Source organism: Myzus persicae, unplaced genomic scaffold, assembly GCF_001856785.1.
Source record: "Myzus persicae strain clone G006 unplaced genomic scaffold, MPER_G0061.0, whole genome shotgun sequence".
Classification (NCBI taxonomy): domain Eukaryota; kingdom Metazoa; phylum Arthropoda; class Insecta; order Hemiptera; family Aphididae; genus Myzus; species Myzus persicae.
In genome coordinates, this window is record NW_019100537.1 from 412,786 (window position 1) to 435,961 (window position 23,176).

The 23,176-nt window shown below is 29.2% G+C and overlaps 3 protein-coding genes across 5 annotated transcripts; 2 read left to right on the plus strand and 1 right to left on the minus strand.

Moving 5' to 3' along the window:
* The first annotated feature begins 6,239 nt into the window (after positions 1-6,239).
* LOC111031511 (sepiapterin reductase-like) lies at positions 6,240-8,087 on the plus strand. The gene is given in 4 exon segments (XM_022311498.1): positions 6,240-6,620; positions 6,688-6,854; positions 7,202-7,428; positions 7,494-8,087. Coding segments are annotated over 4 exon segments (780 nt in total). The 5' UTR covers positions 6,240-6,425; the 3' UTR covers positions 7,685-8,087.
* Positions 8,088-9,241: 1,154 nt separating this feature from the next.
* LOC111031445 (peptide methionine sulfoxide reductase) lies at positions 9,242-14,052 on the minus strand. Of its 3 annotated transcripts, none has more exons than XM_022311373.1 (5): positions 13,626-14,052; positions 10,161-10,327; positions 9,983-10,097; positions 9,732-9,865; positions 9,242-9,660 (listed from the first exon to the last, which is right to left on the minus strand). In XM_022311373.1, the coding sequence occupies exons 1-5, from the start codon at positions 13,665-13,667 to the stop codon at positions 9,423-9,425; spliced, it is 696 nt and encodes a 231-aa protein (XP_022167065.1). In that variant the 5' UTR covers positions 13,668-14,052; the 3' UTR covers positions 9,242-9,422. The 3 variants fall into 3 exon arrangements, with proteins under 3 accessions (XP_022167065.1, XP_022167075.1, XP_022167084.1); XM_022311383.1 differs by lacking the exon at positions 13,626-14,052 and adding an exon at positions 12,395-12,526; XM_022311392.1 differs by lacking the exon at positions 13,626-14,052 and adding an exon at positions 10,448-10,611.
* A 3,941-nt stretch (positions 14,053-17,993) lies between these two features.
* On the plus strand, positions 17,994-22,503 carry LOC111031435 (serine/threonine-protein phosphatase 4 catalytic subunit-like). Its single transcript, XM_022311363.1, has 6 exons — positions 17,994-18,847; positions 20,634-20,786; positions 21,396-21,569; positions 21,668-21,794; positions 21,869-22,058; positions 22,149-22,503. Exons 1-6 carry the CDS (start codon positions 18,665-18,667, stop codon positions 22,276-22,278), a joined length of 957 nt encoding a protein of 318 aa, XP_022167055.1. The 5' UTR covers positions 17,994-18,664; the 3' UTR covers positions 22,279-22,503.
* The last annotated feature ends 673 nt before the right edge of the window (positions 22,504-23,176 follow it).

Below are 23,176 nucleotides of genomic sequence, written 5' to 3' on the forward strand. Positions count from 1 at the left end.
AAAAACGAAATGTTAAGATGATGTCTGCGAAATATTTGTCTTCCCTGTCCGGTTTACGCAACTTATAGATGAAATATGTAAAATAAAAATAATATGGTTGCACATCTCAAAGTATACTACGAGGTGTCACGACTTGTATAATATAATAATATAAGGTATAGTATAGTATAATACGATGTAGTTTTTTAATTTGATTAACAAAGATATTTCGCATAGACAATATAATTTTTATATCATATTCATTCGTTTTACAGATTAATACTTTTGTGCACAGAAAACGTTTACATAAAATAAGTGTAATTTACAAGCAATAAATTAAAATAATAAAAAATCAGAACACTATTACATTGCATATACTCACAAGTTATAGTCCATGACGGTACCTAGTCGTTTCTTTTTTAAACGTGTCCTTCTTCTACCACTGTCGGAAGTCTAAGAACGTTGCGTCGGTACTCGCCACTCGGTGCAGTTAATTTGTTCATTGTTTGAAGACGGTTTACAACGACAATAACAAGAGTTATAACGCAGGTAACCCATGTGGGTAACGAAATTGACAAAAAAGGACAGTGTGGCTGATTAATTAAATAATTGTATTGACGTCATATGTGTAACAATATTTTATTCGAAATCGAACGCGGCATTAAACCTTACACTTTTGACTTTCGTTTTTTTTTTCATTTTTGTGAGATGTTCCTATGGTCACATGATATGGGGCCCACCAGGTCCAATTTTGATGACTGACTCTCAATTGACTTGATACATATTCAAACGCGGTTTTCAAACATTCCCGCCTTCGCTAGAATACCGCCAAAGCACTCGGTCTTATCACAAACCCTTTATCAAAACGTCAATCGTAGTACTACAGATTAATCTGTGGTATTACCAGCTCCTCAGACCACCATTATGGTAGTGCGACATAAAAGGCGCAAAGTACATAATTCTAACCACATACACCCCGAAACCGGTATTCACTAGACATGACTGACTTGCTATAGTCACTCAAATACGGCTTTGAGATTTACGGTTTACTATCAAACATGTTCAATCACCGATTTCCGCGGACGTGAGAGATGTCCAGAAATCGGTAGTCACTTTTAGCGAATAGCACAGAGCCTCGAATGACGGACCGAGTTACCTCAAGCGACGAGTTGTCGGCTTGCCTACAAAGGTGACCGAGTTTAACTTCAATCCATTTTCACTCGACGTGACTGACTTGCTGGACACTCAAATACGGAGTTCAGATGTATGATTTTGGTTACAAGACTAGATCGTATCGACCATCGATCCCATTCAATCGCAGATTTCTAAACTTTTAAACGTTCCCGCCTTCGAAACGGCGCTTCCAAAGCCCCTTATCAATAATTAATTATCACCTCCTCTGACTTTTGAGGTCCCGCCTACCTACGAGCGTACGATCCTGTCATTGTGGAACCGGGCTCAATGATAGATGGTGTCACTTGAGGATATGCAGAATTGGCGTGTTCTCCCAAGTATTGTGTTGTTTCCGTCTTAGAAAATGTAAAACATAGCAATAACTGATTTTCGCCGCGGGAAAGAGCCGAGAAGACTACAGTCATAACTCATAACTAAGAAACGAAATTTTCACCATATAAAAAGGAAAACTTTGGCTGTAAAATATCGTTTTCAATTTTCGATATATAATACAATAAAAGTTATTCAAGTTTGAAAAACACAAAAATAATGGATTTTGAAACATTAAGAACTTTTTTCGTGTAAGTGATATCAAAAAAATAAAACGATATTTCACAGATAATGTTCTTGACTCAGTATATTGTACATAAATTTGGAGTCTATACTACAGTTCACAGCCTAAGTGATTCTAATCAGCTCAAAACAATTTTTGTTATGTTGCATATTTGTAATTTGTACTAATTCGTAATTATTTGTACTAATTATCAACAGATAGGTTTTAGGTACTATCACAGTTTTTTTATATGCTTTTAAGCTCTTCAGAGTTCAGGGTATATATGCACTATGCGGCCAGCCGTCCGCGGGTCGATCGCAAGCTATACGTTAATTCTATAAAGATGTTCTGTTCTAAATTGTATTATCTTTTCATTGGGGCACGATCAAATTATATCAATTTTATTTGATCACTCATTGCGGCTGCCCTAACCGGTCGCTTGGATCGCTGCGGCCTTTTCGACCATAACAGATTGCTTGATATGTGTTAATGTGTATTCTGGAGTCTAAACGTCATAATATGTATTTTAAATACAATTGATAACATTTCTTTGTTCTAACGAATACCTTCCAACGTCTATTAGTACAAATTTATAGTTATCGTCACGAATAGCGAGTCTGGCCATAAACGAGTTAAAAAGTTAAAGTTAAATTAACTTTAACTTTTTGAAATTTAATTTTCATTAACTCAACAAAAACATAACTGATTGTTATTGATATAAATTTAATAAATAAGAGTCATGTTAAATCAAATCCAAGCTATGTTAGTTTATCAATAATTAAATTATATATGTATATAATACAATTATAATTGATGGTGCATATTACTATTTACTGCATATTACTAAAATAGGAATTTAAAAATTAATTTAATTTAATTCTTGTTCCGTTAACCAGAATTGTTCGATAAAAATAATTTAATTAAATACACCATACAATATTACGACATGCAAATAATATTGCATATTTATAAAAATAAATACAAATATAGTATTATGTGGAAATGTACAATTCTCAAGAACACACAATAAAATATTGTCTTGATGATAGTATAAAATGACATTATATGAGTTATAACTGTTTGAAGTTGAAACCAATTAGGTTGATACTTGATATAACATATATGATATATCAATATATCATGGCATGCACAACTCAACACAAGCACATACGAGGAAAATTCGATCTCTTCAAAAATCATTTACAATTTGATATCACATTTCTTTTTTTGGTTCAGGTAATCAGGTATATAAATATCTTTTTAAGCAAAACCATAATATTGCAACACATACTTCTCGGAAATTTCTGCTACAGTACTAATTCCAATCCGAAATACATAGTGTACAGTTCTACATATGAAACGGGATTGCCAAATATCTGAAACTATTTATTTTTTCAGGTTTGAATTTTCGGAAAAATTGGAGAAATATACTTGATTTTAAAGGCTCGCAAAGCAAAGGAGACCAAAAGCGGTTTTACGCCTCAAAAAAAATGTGCCTATGTTTTCTACGACAGCCTTTTATTTTTAAAGATGCGGTATCTGTTGACTCAAAAACTTTTAATATTACCTCAAATGCAGAAAGCAATAATGAATATGAAATCGTGGAAGGTGAAGCAGCTGCTCGTTCATCCGATTCCTCGTGGGCACCAAACATAATAAAAAAAATAAAAATGATGGTAGGGAGTTAATAGAGGTTTTAAATACAAATTTAGAAACCAAAAATATTGAAGACGACGAAGTTCGTCTTTTTTCACGACTCTGGTAAAAGACTTTAAAAAAATACCAAAATAAAATTTGTGCAAACAAAATTGGACGTTTTAAAGGTCATTCAAGACGCTCAGATGTCAAATTATCCAAATACATGGGCCACTGGCGTATATAGGGGGGAAGCCCCCTAGGCCAGAGCCCATAGTGAAATTGCAGGTTCAATTAAAGCATTGCATGTATATTTACACTGTTAACAGTTTTTCACCATAATTAAGTTAGCCGGTTGATTAAAGTCATTTTTGAGGAATCAACAAGGAAATGTTATATTAACGGGACTTGCTTTAATGACTTATTGACTTTGATGTTAAATTCATAGTAAGATAACATTAAAATATACAAACGACACTGTCAATATTTTTAAAAAAAGAAACAAAAGAATTAATTTTACATAATAATTATAAAATTGAATTGCGCAATTTTTATTTGAACTGTATAATATGTCATAATTATTAATTATATAACCACGAAGCTGCTCCCTTAAAAATGTATAATTATGGCTATGCTGCTTGACTAGTGATAATTGATAAATTGGCCCATAGTGAAAATAATTCGTATATACGCCACTGACATGGGCCGACTGTAATACTCAGAATAGTCCACATAATGAACATAATTTGGCACAAAGAAGACATCATCCTTACAACCATATGAATACCCCAATACGAATATCTATAATGCCTGCAACCACCCCATATCAGGAAAATATTTTAAATAACCTAACACAGTTGCTATCACGTTTCTCATCTGCGGAATCAGCGGCCACGTACAAAAGTGTCATGAAAGTGAAACTCCTTTATAGACCTTTTTAATTCAATTCGATTCAATAAAATAATGATATGTCATTGAGTCAATCATAATTATAATAATATAAAAATATATGTTATAATAACGACACTCTATATTTATTAATATTATGTGCATTTTCTTCTGTAATTATGAATATTTATAAATTATAACATTTTTAAAATAAGTCGTTTTTTTATTTACCGTAGTACGGTGGTTAGCTTTTTTCAGAATCGTGTGTCTTTCTTCGTTATGAAAGTTCTTAAAATACACGATAATTCTTCAAATAATTTTAAACTCATTCTCTTGTAAACCAAAAAACTAGTCTTCGTTTTTTTTGAGGTGTTCAAAAAATATATCAAAAAGCCTGGTTTCATCTCGTATTTGTAAGAAAGGTACATGTATCCGAATCCAGTATTTCTTTTTTTTATTCTTTTGTATAAAGCGATCATAGATGTAAAAAACAGCAATAACTTCTTCAACGTCCATTATAGAAATGGTTCGTTTTGTTTTGGTTAAAATTTTCTATTTAAAGTTTGAACCTCAGTATTTTTACTTTATTTTATTTTTCACACCCTCAGATTCAACCGTACACTGTGGTCCACTAGACTGCTGTAACATTACGGGCAGCCGTAATGCCGCATAGTGCGTACTTCATCTATATCGTAGGACTCTACTTCTTATTGGTTGTCAATCTCAATCATATACATACATTTCTAACACAGAAAAAGACCAACCAATCAAAAGTGGGGAGTTAAGACATTGGCCGGAGGTGAAGAAGATACGCATACTGAAAAACTATTTTCAACTGTGATGGTACCTAGGTCCTAGGTAATATAAGTCATTTAAATATTCCTACAGTATTAAATAAAAAATACGTTCACTGTATAAAAAGACACTATTATTTGTATTATTGTATGTATTATTATTAATTGTATTTACTAATTGCAAAGATACTTGAACTCATAGATAAGTATAATATAAAACTGACGTTCGGTGCAGCGGGGCCGGTCGCCGCTGACCATCCGGCCACCGCGCAGTTTGTCGTCGAGGGACCAGGTGCCGACGGCGACACCACGGGATACACTTACAGTACCGCCGCGGTCCACCGCCCACAGACACCTCCACTGTGAGTATAGCACATTCAAAATAATAATAATCCTATTGACATTTAAAATATTTTCATTTAGGTACCAAATTGTATTATCAATTATCAGTATCACTTATCACAATATTGTTATCACCACAAAATATGAAAATAAAAGTACATGTTCCTAAACAATGAATTGAGCGAACTATTTTCCTAAAAGTTACCGATTAGCTGCAATCTGCCAACTGTCTATTGGGCATTGGCTATTGTCTAATAATTACATACATATTCTGTCATCTATACCGATTACTAAAATTAGGTGCACAGCCGACAGATTCAAAATATTATATTTTTATTTTATTGAACTTAAGAGTGGAATAATACAGTAATATTAATATACTTAGCTGCTGCCTAATACTACTAATTAATTTGTTGACTAATTAGTATTGCAATTTCTGTTTATGTACATTATCAAAGGGGTGTACACGTTATCATTTGTTGACTGTTTATTTTATTATACAATGCAACATTTTTCGTGATGGACTCTTGTACGTCAAATGGATTCCAGACATTAGATCCTTGGCCACAGCTGACAACGGACGCTGTTGATTTTCAATTTGAAAACAATTTTGACACCGACCAGCAGTCATTCCAACCATTGCCTGACAAAGAAGAATACTTACAGCGTTTGGGTAAGTCGTCTCTCTGCTATGGAGTAATCATATTTAAGTAGGATATCATTATTATGCAATACAAATTAGTATTATGTAATCACTACATCATATTACAACATAAACTGGTTATTTGATATTGATATTTGATACCATCGATGTTCAATAGAGCATAAACTAAAAATACTGAAGAACGGTTCACAATCTGATGGTACCAAACGCCGCCAAATTGTCGATCAACTATGTGAAGCTCGCAAGTCTTGTTTAGAATATTTGGTGGATTCAGATCATATAGTGTTTGAAAACGAGCAGACAGTCACCCAACCTTCAGGACTTTCTTCTTGGATCAATCCAGAACAGCCTTTGTCAACAACTGAAACTCAACGACTAATTGAACAAGAAACTCAAGATGAATGAGTTTTGGAGTCGTCGTACATGTGTCATTTTGACTGGCGCTAGCAAAGGAATAGGACAATGTTTAGCTGTAGAAATTGGTAAACTTTTGATTCCAGAGTCAACCATTGTTCTTATGGCTAGAGATACAAATGGTCTGGAAAAAACCAAAGAAATGGTGAACAAAGAAAACAATGATATTTTGGTAGAGGTATGTTATAGAACAAATTAGTATTTTTTTATCACCTATTAAATTCAAAATTGTATTGGTGTTATAGTATTATAGCGTGGATTTATATAACTCCAACGCAACAATGTTTGAAAAAATTGTTGAACCTATCGATTCTACAAAGTACGAATTATTTTTATTAATTCATAATGCTGGGTCAGTTGGTAATCTAGATCATCTTGCAGCTGACATGAATGATCCTGACGAGTGGAACAAGTAATTATTTTTTTTTTGTATAAGTTAAATATTAAAATCTATAAATTTAAAGAGAATTTATATGGTAAATATACAAAGCTATATATAGCTTTATTTTTCTGTTTCCTTTTGCTATATTTCTCAACTATTGCCATTGTTTATGTGTATGTTATATATGTAATTGCAAACTGTATACTTCTATCTAGGTATACATGGGCTCAGCCCGTAAAATATAAATAAACAAATATTTATGTGTGTTTGACTTAATCAAGACATTGAACTTACATGAATATTTGTTATATGAATTCATTTGATTATAAGATGCACAATAATCAATAGTCCAAAATTAAAAATATTTTTTTTTCTAGGTACATGTTGTTGAATTTATATTCAGTAACTTGATTAACAAGTGTATTTTTATCTAAGTTCAATTCAGATACAGCTGAAAGATGCATTGTCAATATAACTTCATTATTAGGGATTGAACCATTTAAATCAGTTGGATATTATTGTGTTGGAAAAGCTAGTAGAGAAATGTACTTCCGTGTATTGGCTTTAGAAAATCCCACGTTGAACATTCTTAGCTATTCCCCAGGTAAAACATTTGCTGTAAAAAAAATTTTATTGCTAATTGAACCAAATTATTTGCACTTTTTTTAGGCCCTGTGTTGACTGATATGTATACAAATATTAGTTTGAATTCAAAAGACGAGGTAGTACGAGAACAATTTACAAATGGACAGCAAAAACAATATATTGTGAAAGTAGAAGACACTTGTCAAAAACTAGTGAACACATTAGCCATGAGAAGTTATAAAACTGGTGGTAGAGTTGATTATTATGATAGATAATTTTATTCCATATAAAGCTGTTATTTAACATTTTATGTATTGTTGTTTTTAAGTTAGTTTTATTATAATATGTATCATTTATTAATTGTAGTGTATGTTGAAGGAAGATAATTCCTCTATTAATTTAGTTTAATAATGATTATTTAACAAAAAATATTCTATTATACACTACATAATATTAATTATTTATAGTTCAGTTTTCTTACACTAATAAAACAAAAGCATTTTTTATGTCCTTGCCATTTCTATATGATCTATTAGACTTAACTCTGGCCCCTCTACCCCTTCAAGGCTTTAAAGATGTATAACACTATTTGTGCCTATGACTTATTATATTATTATACTACTATACTAAGGTTCAAGAGGGAACGCTACTGGGTTGTGACCAAAACTTGTCTTTTTCTGGGCATACCCTTCATTATATCAGCCCTAACTTGAGAATTTACTGTGGCGAGTAGAAAGTTGAATGGTAGAAATTAGCTACTAGACAGTGAAGCTCATTCATTTGTCTACGGTGAAGAAGAAGCGTTTTCTGTCGTTGGTCTTAGTATACATTAATATATTAATTATATAATGTAAATTGACTAATTTTGATAACAAATTTAAAATTTGTTATTTTTGCATCGATTTTGGATTAATAATCGTCATGTACAATTTAATTTTAATATTTTATAATTACTGTTTTTAATATTCTATAATTACTGTTATTTTCCTTATTTTATTCATTGTAAAATTATGTACACTCCTTGCCATAAATAAATAAACAATGTATAATTTACAATAAAAGCTTTACAATTTAATCTAAGGTTCCACATAAGTAGATCATCGTGATGTAACCAAAAATATTAAACAGAGTATTATTTTATAGACATTTTAAGTTAAAATTTGGACAAAATTCAATATTTATATAATAAAGAATAAAAATTCTAGTTATTTTGTTGCAATTTAATACTTGTTGGTACTTCAAATTTTTAATGTATATTATTATTAATTATATTTTATACACAGTACCTTATAAGATGTATACAATATACATAACGATCTTCATCAACAAAATATAATGAAACCAACTACACCTCATATTTTATTTGAAGTTGCAATTCAATTAGTTAAATTACTATCGATACAATGTTATGTCACGTAATGAAAAATTTCATATATAATATGATAGGAATAATGACCCCGACAGATTAATTATATTTTCAACAGTAGAAAACATTCGATTATCGGTTTGCAAGTATACCATTTGGCATTTATAAAAGTACATTGGACATAACTAATAGTTGAACTGAACAAAAATTGGACTTCATGTATAACACCATTATGCTTGTAAGCATTATAGTGACTTAACACAATGACAATGTTCAGTAGAGTGGTAATCTAACTGCTTGTTTTACTTCAAAGTATGATCAGAACTTCCAAGGTTCATACACTTCTATCTTTTGATAAAAAAATTTCTAGTGATTTCTAAAACTAACACAACTAATATGTTTTGTTTGGTAAACTGGATTTAACACTACATAATAGACCATACCACAATATTAAAGAACACACCAATAATTCATCATGCATGTATATTGTACTATTAGTATAGGTAATACTCAATTATTGATTTGTCCGAAGATTATTAATATTCAATAGTTTTACACAATTTAAACATGCCAAAAGTGCAAACAATGTAAGTAGATACATTACAAAATAAATTGTAATTTTAAAACACAAAAACAAAATATTTTAATCAGCAATGTAATCCTTGACCTTCGTATTTAATCACTAATTGTCTTATGTATGAAACTGCTGCTTCATCTAATCTTAACTTTGAAACTTCTGAATCAAACTGATCAATTCCTCCTTGACCAACGACGTAACCATTTAGTCTAGCAGCTACATGGGAATTAATCAGGTCATCTCCGGTCTTAAGACCAAGGTCGTTGCATAGGTTCTTGTGTTGTTGCAATCGGTATTTTTGATGGTAACTAAATACATTACATCAGTATTTTGTTTATAAAATAGGGATTGTAAAAAATTAAAAACTAATAATATTTACTCTTCAGCATTGAAGAATTGACCAGCAGGTTCTATTTTAGTCAGGATATCAAGACCCTTGGCTTTCTTCTCATTTAGAGTCTGCTCGGCTTCTGATTTTTGTTGATCATTGTGATAATATATGAACGATGAGTACTATAAATCAACAAATAGTTTAACAAAGTATAATATATTTTTTTAATATTTAAATATTAAATGCATGGTAAATATGCATTCAAAATAAAAGTAGGTATTAAAATTAATAAAACATACTTGCTTTTTAAACTTAGCAGTAGGATCATGATGGTCCCAAAACATTTTCAATAACTCTAAATAAGAGACAGTATTTGGGTCATATTGCAATTGAATGGCTTCTGTATAGTCACCACTAAAATTAACAAAATTATTTATTCACCGAAAATTTTAAATTTTCACAAAATGGTAAGCTTACATGTTTCTATACGTGGGAATTAAACCTTCAGTGCCGCCTGCATAACCAACTCTTGTAGTAATAATTCCTGGAGTAGAACCAAAAAGACTGTCGGGAGCCCAAAAACAGCCCATAGAAAAGGTTGCTTTTTCTGTTGGAATGTTAAGATAATGTAATGGTTCCATTTTCTAAAGAAATAAAACAAAATATTTAATGTCTAAAAAGAATATAAATAAACTATTCATTTTATTGGTTAAGAAAATTATTTTATCTTTTTATGCTATACATTGAATTACTGAGGTACTCACAATGACACAATGAACAGAAATATGAAAACCTTACGATTTAAATAGAGTAGATTGTACCTACACTTTTTGTAGTTATATCTTTAAGTAGACCATATCAAACAACAAAATACAAAGATTATAACTTAACTCAAATATAAAATAGGTAGGTACTTATATAAAGCTAAAGCCTAAATTCAGTAAAACAAAAGGATGATTTAATTTCAAGGAAGTGTTGCGGTGGAAAAATAAATGAGATCATTGAGATTAACTGATAAATGTGGATATCTGTAACTAATAAACGACTTAGTTTTCTGATGCAACATGAACCACTTAAAAATAAATAATTCATCATTATATAGTATACATTAGTATATAATTTATACAAGTATATAACACGTAATCTATTTTTCCAACACTTCACTAACATACTAGGCAGTGGCGTAATTGGGTAAAAAGATAGGGGAGGAGGCAAAATACTTTATCCACCAGAATCAAAAGCCAGACCACAACATAATTGTTTGTTTTTATACACAAGTCTTACAATTTATCTTATTGATTTGATACAAATCACTACTATGCAAATTGTTAAATAATATTAATAAAAGTATATACCTAAGAGTTAATTAAAAAAAGGTGCTACCTACACCTAATGATAATATAAAATACTAGCAAGATTATCAGAGTTAAAATTTATCTATCTTTTTATCATTTTCTGTTTTGCTTCAGTTGAAATATACATTACAAATACAATTAAAATAATTAATTTTTTGATTTTCCACTTCTAAGTTCAAGACATATGTTTGATATAAACACAAACATTTCACAAGATTCAACAAATCCATGAAAGCTGACATAAATCCAATGTTGTACAGATTTTTTATCATCTCTAAATGTTTACATAAAAAATATATCCATGATCAAGAAAAGAAATCATAAAAGAAATTGTAATTGTGTTCATAGGTATTTGATTTTAAGATGTTTTTTTAAAATTATATTTGTAAAACAATGTTTATACTATATTTCCACCAATTATAATAGGCATAAATTTATAACCAAGGGCCACCATTTAAATTTAAAAAAAAATTCAACCTTTGTAAGCCAAAACTAAATTCAAGAGTGAGCTACCCTATAGCAATATATAGGGGTTAAAAAAAATTAAGCTACAAACGTGCTCTCTGAGTCTCAAAGAATCTATTAATAATTAATATAACTTTATATTGAAAACGGTCAAGTAGTTTTTGTTCTATAGAAAATAAACAAAGAAAGAAGGTTTACAAAATTCAAAATATTACTTAATATTATAGTTGATGTGATTATTTAATACCTATGCAGTTGTGCAATAATCATTTACTTACAAATAAATCATTTAAAAATTAAATCACAAAATATAGGTTTATTTCAAGGCCGTAACTGGAAAAAAATTTCAGGGGGGGGGGCTAACATTTTTTCTTGGTATAGTTTTAGTATAGTTAAACAGTATTCACCGCTAAAATGTTTCTACTTTTAAAAATTTCGGGGGGGGCGGACCCCTGGACCCCCCCACCAGTTACGGCCTTGGTTTATTTAATTTAATTACTGTAAAATCTTTTGAATTATTTAAAGCATACATTTTAGTTATCACATATATAAATCATTCTTGTCTCAAATATTATTATAATATATTAAAATGTTGCAAAAAGTGTGGAATCATATTATAAAGAATTAATTTATTATTTTCTTGAGATTATAAAATAAATACAAATATTCATGACAAAAAAAACTATGTACCTACAACGAAAATTAATTCATTTAACTGTCCAAATACATAGATGTGTTTTCAATAACTGTTCAAAATTCTTTACTGGAGGTTTTATTAAATTACCCAAATAAAAAGAAATTATAAATAAATTGAATATCAAAACAAATCAAAAACGAGTTTTAGATTTAATAAAATTATATATTTATTTATTATTGTAATATTTCTCTTACCGTGCTGAGATATTTGAGTAGTTGATTAGTTAGAATGTTAGGTAAGGTGAGTCAACACACAATATTACAGCTACAATACTAATTATAGATAGCAAAAAATTAATTTTAGGTAGCACAAATTTGGACTTTAGCCTTACATAATCATAATATTAAAGAATGTACAACTCAGTACAGGCAGGTCCGTGAAATATGTATATAATATAAATTATAATAAAATTTGCATAATCACATTACAATTATAACAATAGATAACCATAGGTCTTAGGATTATTTTGGTGGGGTGTACTGAATAATTTTAGTAGGGATAGCTATTAATTTCTTTTTTTTGTATGTGAAAACACTTTTTCTAGTAGAAAAAATGCTTTGATCATCAACTTTGAAGCAAATTTGTTTTAGTTTGTACTTTGATACCTACTGCACAACATAGCAATTACCTATTTTGTTATAGGTACCTGTAATTAAAAATTATATAATATTTCTAAATCCCTAACAACTTAAAGTATGTAGAAATGTAGAATTCTATACAGGTGTGCAGCTACACACTCTGCATACATCTATGTTGATAACTTAGTGATTGTTACAAGTTACAGCTTTAGCAGATAAAATACACAATAAACTTATTAGTAAAAGCTATTTAATTTATATTTTATTAATTCTAACTTTAAAATGTTGTGATTAGCTTATAATTATATTTATTTTACATAGGTGCTTATAGTTTAGGTACCTACTTAGTTTGTTTGAGAGGCCAAAATCACCCCAACATTTGTACTCAGTCGTGTATTACCAAGTTTAGCACTGTATAAATAATTTTGAATGTAGGTAAGTAGTTAACAATGTAATATTTAGGGTAAAGATATGAATATTAATAAATCAACCTATCAAAGTACTATATTAAAGTATCATAATTTAGAAATAAAATATGATTCAAAGAATTTAATGGTTTAATTTAAAAACAAAGTATAAAATGTTATTAAGTAGTAATATTTAATAAATAGATAAATAAAAATTTACTTATTTGCTTAACTAGGTATCCAAAAATGTTTAACTTTTAAAATACAAATAGGTAGATACCAAAAATTGAATGGCTCAAGTTTAGCTAAATATTGGTTTTTTTTTTAAACATATGTATATATGATAAACCAATAGACTATAGTAAAAAAATATAATGTGGCCATGTAGGTAATTAATTTTAAGCCAGCTACAAAGACTACTGATATTACAGACAACTTACATTTATGTTTGAGTTAAACACTTTGAAGATTCTTGAAAACATATAACGTGTGCTCCGTCAAGTTTGATAAAATGTTATGGAAACAAGTTATTTGACTAGATTAGTAAATAAAAGTTATAAATTTTCAGTAAATATACGTACTCAATGAATTAGGTTAGTTAATTTTTAATATAAAAAATTGCCAACAACTAGCCACGAGTTTTGTCACTTTTATATAATATACACAGGTTTATAAAAGTGGGCAACTTATGATAGTTGGACACTGGGAAAGGATACCTAATGAATATCACCTAACCACTACATATGACATATTTACATGACACACATACGTTTGAACGTTGGTGTATACTGATTTCTGATGGTGTGAATAGTGTGATAAAGTAAATAGTAATAAGTAAAAACTAAAAAACTAAAAAGTAAAAAGCACAACCTTAGGATCTTTTATCTTTTTATGATATCTTTGATAACACATTGATATATTTTTTTATGATTATATAGTATGATTACCACGAACTAAGATAAAGCAAATACTTTAAAATGATTAGATCGGAAGGCGGCGTATTTTTTGGTGGTCAACAATATTATTAGTAATATTAGATACATACGGTACACAATATTATGATTTTTGTTATTAGGGAAATTGTTAAGAGATTTTTAGAAGCCATAATTTCTAATAACTAACACTTAAAAAATTATTTTTACAAGTTAATTTAAAAATTAACTGAACCTTAACTTCTATGAAGTGTCATCATCGTAATATAATTATTAACTATTAACTAGTTAATGAGTCTATGGTCATCTCTCATCAGGCGTGGATCCAGAGCGGATGAATTTATTTAACATTTTTTATCTAAACAAATTTATAATCTGCACAAAACTATTACGACAAGTAAATATGATAAAATATATTAGGTATACGGATTATAATCTATAAATTTAAAGTTGAAAAGAAAATGTTAATATTGTTATCAAATATTATTAATAAGGCTACCTATAACATTATCCATAGTCTATTATATTGTATTATTTGTATTTTGTTCTAAAAAAAATTTAGCTTCTAGCCCATTTTAGATTTTCAGAACCACGTCTAAGTTTCAGTATGACACTATACCATTTGTGAAACTATTAAATAACATTGGTTTTTTGGCGGTTGGCGATTGAATTTTGAGCCTAATAAATTAACACTGGTCTTCCGATTTTATTGTTTTACTTTTTTAATTAAGTTATAGGACTATGTGAGCTGTGAGGATTGAGGCTGGTCAAGACATGTTTGGCGGGTGAACAGAGTATTTCCCTAAATATGTTTTTAGTTTGTACATATATACTTACATTAAGAATTTAAGAATCGTCTATACAGATTACAGAAGAACTTCGCCGCATATTTTATTACAAATTATGTTAGATCAGTTTTTTTGAATTTTCCAACTGTCTTGACTTGCATTAAAATTAGTTTAATCAAATTAAATTTCGAAATATCTTGCATTTTCTTTTAGTAAATATTGGTCCACTATTATGTTCATTTTTGTCTCTAAATTGAGTAAATCATGGTAAAATGTACCTAGGTACACACTACACACATGACACATCTATACATCTACACCCTACATTTGGAAATTCATCTGGTTTCGATACCAGATTTGGACTTAATATCATGTACGAGGATCGGAGGATATAGTTTGTACATGCGCTGATACATATAATCGGCAGTTTCTATCCCGTACCTTTATTATATTAAATTTATTATTTAATAATACATTTATACAATATACAGTCGAGTCGCGATAATTGTCACTAACATAATGTGCTTACATACATATACCCTGATTAGATACACTTCAAATTACTCATATATTTACCACAATTTTACATTCGAATTTCGAGTCAACTATGATATAATACTATTAAAGTATGTTATTAATATACCTACGTAAAGTGTTAAGAGACTTTCGAGGGAAATAATAAAAAAATTGAGTTTTTAAGTTTTTGAGTTATTACCACTCGACAGTACAATGTAGAATGTAGAAAAGATCAGTGTAAGCATTGTAAGCTCGTATTGTTTAAGATGAAATGCCTACATAACAAGACAATCACTGTACAAACTGTAAGCAGGTACTGGTGGCTTGTGAGTTGTGATGACGAGTCCTCTATAATATATCATCTATTAGTTCGTGAATTGTGATCGTGATCGTGATCATTATTCTCCGGACATGACTGGAAATGTCAGAAATATTCAATACTCAGTATTATTAGGGAGATAGTTAGGGAGATACCGACAATATAACAAATTGAAAATATAAAATATCCGAACTATAAATCCGTCTCTTAAAATTCACACACGATGTTCATCAAATAATTATAAAAAGTACATAGGTATCATACATTCATACGATTATAATGACTCGGAATTCCAGTGTTCTACAAAAAAAGAACTGATGATCTTGAAAATGTATACATTTTTATAAAATCTTTCTACTCAAATAACATGAAAAAAAATTATTTCATTCTAGGAAGCTTTGAATCATTTCGGGAATAAACTTAATTGTCAAGAAAAAAATGAATTAATAAATTAAAATAACTCAAAAATTTCAAATCTTTAAATAGCACAAAATATTTTGAAAATATTATGTCATATTTAAAAAATGCCAATACGAATATTTGATAAGTCAAGTGAAATTCGGTGAAATATTTCAAGGCTATAGTAATTTATTTTTGTATTAACTGCAACAAAAAAATAAAATTGAATTTGTCAAAAACTATTTTAAAATGAAGGTTTTTAAAAAATTTTTTTTGGTTTTTCCTAATTATTTTAAGAAGTACTGAACATATTCATTTTTTTCTTACCAAATGTTCTATGTAGTATGTACCAACTACTAACGAAATCCAATTTGCTATTAGAAACTATTTTTCTAAGGTACAGAGACACACAAAAAAAAGTAGTTAACAGCTGTGCAGTTGTACAGTGGGTCTCTACTATAGGCACCTTGTCATTGTGTTGTTATTCACTGAATTTCTCTTGACGGCAAGTCGCCAGGACGTGAACATGACATATTATTTTATTCTTTGGTGATTTGTCGTAAAATAATCGTAGGTGGTAGGTACTAATGTAGGCATTCGTGTAGCAGGTGATCTACTACCCCGTTTTGGGTATTATCAGGTGATCTATCGTATTATACTAGGTGTAGTAGTAGTACTGTAGTTGGTGATCTACAATTATTATTACCTGTTATTATATTATATTATAATTATTCTAGGTGAGATAAAAATTTGTTGTATGAAATGGCGAAACTAAATAATAAGTTTCAATTTGCATATTTTTGCATTATATTTCGTCATATTTTAAGAAAAGCAATTTTTAGCATATTGGGCATACAGTAGGGTCTCGATAATCCGAACGAGATTGGGGAAAGGGGTCGCTCGGATTAGCTATTTGTTCGGATTACCTATGGCTTAAAAAAAACATCAGTTCTGTTGTAATTTAAATTATGAAATTTTATTTTCATCTGTTTTAATCATGTAAAAACTCGCAATTTCAAAAGACAATGAATATATAAAAATATTAACTATCATAATACACATAATCGAAAATTGTATTACCGGAAAATATTATTTATAAATACATATGTGCATATTAGATAAGATAAGATAATTCTCAAGCCCATTCGGATTAGCCTGTTTTCGGATTATCGAGACCCTACTGTATTTTGTATTACTTTTATTTTTATAAACGTAAAATAGTCGGGAAAAATCATAATTGGAATAATTGGATGGTCGTAGTTTGTTGTATCTAACACATACGTCTGTTTACGATAGTCTCTTTATCGCTTAATAATCAACCTTTTTATCGACAATATCGAAAATTGAATAGTTGTGATAAAACTCAATAACATCTAGATTCTAAATTGTACAATCAAATGAGAAGCAGTACGTGCCCGTTAGTTTTAAACTGTTCGTTGGTCGGAGTTTACCTAAAATGCTTGCATCTGAATTTTATAAAATAATTTACGTAGGTACTCGTAGTAAAAAATATTATGTGTTTTTTACTATTAAAAAAATAATTTTTTTAGGTACGTAGATCACTCGTCTGCAGTAGATTACCTGCTACGCGAATGCCCTAATGTACTAAAGGTACATAGGAGTAAGAATATATACCAGCGCCTGCTTAGTGTTGTAGTAGGTACTGTAGTGCTGCACGAAGCACTTCAAATTAAAATCGTCATCAATATTCAATTACACCTCAACATCTGTTTTATATTCTATCATTTTAATATTTTATGCAGTGGCTCAAATCATTTTATTTGTACAGGGGGCAAACTTAGACATTTACCAGAAAGCACCCACCCCTCATTAATTATTATGAGTTTTATGAATTCATCATAATATAATATAACTATTAACTAATTTAATCAAACAACATTACTTAAAGTATGATAATAGGTGAATTCACTCTTAATATTAAAAGTAACAACCCAGGGTTGGTTCAGCTTAACATAAATTTGCTGTGTTGTGCGTGGGTCAGAGAGAGTAAACAAAATATACCTAGTGCGCTGACATCCTCTTAATTCTTAATCTTTTCCGATGGGCGATGACAATAACTTGTGCCGGAAAACGGGAACTCTCAACTTGGAAAGTATTATATTCTTATTAGCATTTAGTGGCGCGTTCACCTCTCATCAAAAAGTCGGTGGTTGGTCGGCGAAGTTCGGAAACTTATCGCTGATATCCGACGTACGTACTTATGGTGACTGCAGGGGAGGGGAAACGTTTCGACTTTCGGTCTCAACCACGTGGCTATGTCCGAGGCCCTTGCCCGCCACTCTCGTTTTAAGAAATACGAATAAAACAACCAAAAATAATATTTATTATTATTTATACCGATTACCATTCATTTTAATTTATAAATAAGTTGTTAATATATTTTTATATTTAATAAGTAATTATAATCAAAATTCAATGGTAACGATTACGATTAACGGTGGATATTCAATGACGACCTGTTATACCGGCCTATATCAGTTTTCGGCTGTCGTTCATCTTTGAAAATGATTCAAACGTCAATTAATATGCATGTTTCCACTGGTTCCAGTAACGACTTGGATCGTCAAATCGAACAGCTTAGACAATGCGAAATCATTACGGAACACGAGGTGAAAACATTGTGTTTAAAAGCACGCGAAATACTCATCGAAGAGAGCAACGTTCAACGTGTCGACTCACCCGTCACCGTGAGTTCAATAACTGTTATAGGAACACAAGTCACAATTTAACAACTACCCTAACTTATAAGAGTTAAAACAATATCATCGTCAACAGCCATGTTGTTTTCGTTCTGAAATGTGTTTACCATGTATAGATTAGTATTAGATAGTATTAGTCGAGGTACTAGTAGTAGGTAGACTATAGTACCTATATTATTCATTATTTTACCGAGGTAATACGTTTTTTGGAATCCACATGCACGTCATATTTCGTGATATATAATATATAGTTAATATAAACTTATATTTGGGTCATTTGGAATTTGGCTATCAGAATTTACTACAACTCGAGCGTACGCCGTACGGCATTTCAATTTATATCAAAAAACGTCTGACAGTTCTAGTATAAAAAAATTGTAAATCAATGTCCCATAAATTTAAGGCTTTTTTTCATGTTGAGCATCATTCACTTTGAAAATGTCTTTACTTTAAATTAAGCCTTTCTTATTACTCTTAGTTTTTACTTTTGCAATTTATCGTTTGTCTTCATGAGTACTGTATATTATTGAATATAAAAAAAAACTGTCTAGAAAGTTAAGGGTTCAGTAAATACAAATATGAATGTCTAACAGATGACTTTTGCCTACATCAAAAACTTATAGGTTGTCCAAAACAAATAATAAACTTTTAAAAGAGCACATTAAAAAACGAGATGTTTGCAAAGTAACTATAAGTATGCCACTGTCATATTCCCAAATCACAATTTATTTCACAATCCATCCATAACACTTTTACTAGTGGTACTCTGGAGCAGACTAACATATGGAATAAATAGGCTGAAGCCCTTGATTTTTTTTGGCACCAAAATGTATTTGTCTCATTACTTGCTGTGCGCTTGTTGGGTTTTTGCATTATGATTTAATTAAATTTTACAATTATTAGTAAAAAAAATAAATTTACATATCCTATTTGGTCATTTTTTAAATTTTTTATTCAATAAACAATCTGAATACCTAAGAATAAGTGTTAAATTATAAATAATGTTTAATTTTGTATGGTAACTTTATGCTTTGGTGTATAATATGTTATGCACGTTTTTGTTATCAAACATTGAAAAAATGTGGTTTTTACTTATTTTGAAAATAATATAGAACCTCAATTAATCGTCAGTCTCGGGACCAGAGCTTTTACATATAACTGAAAAGACAATTAAGCGGGCAACAAAAATTTAAACATATATACATATTATTTATTATTTTTTTTTAGTAATTATGACATACATATTGATATAATTAGGTACTATTACTTATTGGTACATTATTATTATTATTTTTTTAATTTATTAAAAAGTTTTATTATTTACAATTACATACATACATACTTAACAATTAATATTATAAAAATCTGTTAATTTTTGTGGTTTTAACATATTACGTGCTTTTTTGACTGCCATATCTCTAATTCTTCGAAACGGTAATAGCTGAAAGTTAATAATATATATTATTATTTATAACCTACTCACACACAAGTGGCCTGACGGTTAATCGGGGGACGGATAATCAAGGTTCTACCATATACCTTTTTTTTTAAGCCTTACTCCTTAGGACCATTTTGCTGTTAATCTGTGCCTAATCGTACTGCACACATCTAAGTTAATATGGTAAAGTATCCCAATTTCGAAACAAACTGACCAATCTGTTTTTGTACCTATTATCTCTATTTTCTAAATTAAATTATTTAAAATTATGTTTAAAATAGCAGTATTTAAAAATCATTGAAAAAAATTGCATTCATTCATTTAATTATATTACAGGTATGTGGAGATATTCATGGACAGTTCTATGATTTAAAAGAATTGTTTAAAATAGGCGGTGACATTCCTGAAAGAAATTATTTATTTATGGGTGATTTTGTTGACCGAGGATTCTTCAGTGTTGAGACATTTTTACTTCTACTTGCCTTAAAAGTAAGTATACATTTAGTAAACATGTCTGGTATTTAGTATCTACTTATTTTTAACATTTTATAGTAAAACATAAAGAGAATTAATACCAAATACTTTTTAAAGATATATTACCAAAGTTTTACCTAGTTCTCTAGTTACAATAAATAAAAATGAGTAGCTATTTTTAAACAATTAAATTATTAGGTAATCAATACATTTCTTGAGAAATTCACACCTATGTTGTCAATCAGAAAAATCTTAAGTTTCTCTACTTAATTCTCTTATGTGTCGAAAAACTATTGTTTTTAAAAAATTTACTTGATATATGTGTAATATAATAATAATATATATGATATTATAATAGATACTATTTAAACTAACAAATTACATTTTACTTGTCTTGTATTCTCTAGCTCTACTTATCAAATATGGTATATTTGATATACTATATTAGCTACCTACTTATTAATAGTAGACCTATTAAATTGTTAAAAACTATTTTTTGATAAGTTATGTTTAAATTTATTTTATTTTGTTCATACCAATTTATCCTAAAAATGTGGTTCTTAATATTTCATTATTTTGATGTTCACTATTCAGTGAGAAAAGGTTACATAATTATTTTTATAGGTACGATATCCTGATCGGATCACATTAATACGTGGTAACCATGAATCACGACAAATCACTCAAGTATATGGATTTTATGACGAATGCCTACGAAAATACAATAGTGTTGCTGTATGGCGATATTGTACCGACATTTTTGATTATCTAAGCTTATCTGCTATTATCGATGGAAAAGTATGTTTAATTGATTGAAATCTATGTACAATTCATGTCTGCTGTTATTTGTTCATTAAAATAGTTTTAAATGTTTTTTCTTGTTTTAAAATGTTTAGATATTCTGTGTGCATGGTGGTTTGTCACCTTCAATACAAACATTGGATCAAATTAGAACTATTGATAGAAAACAGGAAGTTCCCCACGATGGACCTATGTGTGATCTATTATGGTCAGATCCTGAAAGTAAACATCTAAAATAATCAATTATTAGTTTGTATATTCAATATAGTTGTGAAATGCTATTATGTGCTTCTTAGATTCTCAGGGATGGGGTGTGAGTCCTCGAGGTGCTGGATACCTATTTGGTTCTGATGTTGTCTCCCAATTCAATATTACAAATGATCTAGATATTATTTGTCGAGCTCACCAATTAGTCATGGAAGGTTATAAATGGCATTTCAATGAAACTGTCCTTACTATTTGGTCGGCACCCAATTATTGTTATCGGTAAATACTGCTTATTATTACTATAAGATTAATAATATCTATAGTATAGTTATTTTTTATATTTATATATATATATATATATATTATTAGGTGTGGTAATATTGCTGCAATATTAGAACTCAATGAAACACTTCAAAGAAATTTTATAATATTCGAAGCAGCTGTACAAGAGAGATGTGGAATGCCAACAAAAAAATATACAGCTGACTATTTCCTTTAAATATTTTCTAATTCTTAATATATTTAATTTTAATATACAACGTGTAATAGAGAAGGAATTGTTCAACACGTTTATTTCATTATATTTTGTAAAGATAATGACGATAAAGTGATGTATTTTTTTTTTAAGGAAAAATATTTGTATTTGTTATAATTAAGCAACCATATAATTTAAAATTTTTTATACATACTTTACATTGAAATAAATGGAGTCATGCATTATTGTTATCGACTTTAATAATCTAAAATAAATATTTATAACTGAATGTTTTTTTTTTTACTAAAATTCACACAAAGAAAATTTAATGATATATCCTTTTAATAAATTATGGGTGTGAAATGATAAATAACATAAAATACTTAATGATACTAAAATGCAATCAAACCATTTACCCTTGAGGTGTATTTTTTCTCAATATAGGCAAATAAATGGGCTAGTATTTGTTAGAAAATGTTGTTAACCAAAAAATCTATTTTGATTTCTTTTTTACTGAGTTTTAAATATTAAAATAAATGTACATAGTATTGTTAAAAGCTATGTTATACATTTCTTTAGAAACACATTTTTTTTATTAATTACTGATTACTTGAAATTTGATGTAGTTGAAATTTTTACTATACATATTAAGAGGATGTTAGACCCACCAATTGTTTGTACAATTTAAAATACTCATAACTTTCTTTAAAATTAATAAATAATAAAAAGCCCATGAGAAGCCCTGCATAATAATCTTAGCTTTAATTTTAATAAGAGGTAAATTCACTTTAATTTTTAAGCCAACAGAGTTAAGTGTGATCTGCTGAACATACAATTTGATGTGTTACGCTCTTGTAAGACGGAGACAACACATGGTATAACACCCTCTTAAGTATAAAACCAATATTTTTTGTTAGTTATT

Coding starts and splice junctions, on each gene's coding strand:
- LOC111031445 (XM_022311373.1), bottom strand. CDS start 13,667: ATGTTTTCAAGAATCTTCAAAGTGTTTAACTCAAACATAAAT. Junction 10,328..13,625: donor TGTTTAACTCAAACATAAAT/GTAAGTTGTCTG, acceptor TTATTTCTTTAG/AAAATGGAACCATTACATTA. Junction 10,098..10,160: donor ATTCCCACGTATAGAAACAT/GTAAGCTTACCA, acceptor TGTTAATTTTAG/TGGTGACTATACAGAAGCCA.
- LOC111031435 (XM_022311363.1), top strand. CDS start 18,665: ATGATTCAAACGTCAATTAATATGCATGTTTCCACTGGTTCCAGTAAC. Junction 20,787..21,395: donor TACTTCTACTTGCCTTAAAA/GTAAGTATACAT, acceptor TTATTTTTATAG/GTACGATATCCTGATCGGAT. Junction 22,059..22,148: donor GCACCCAATTATTGTTATCG/GTAAATACTGCT, acceptor ATATATTATTAG/GTGTGGTAATATTGCTGCAA.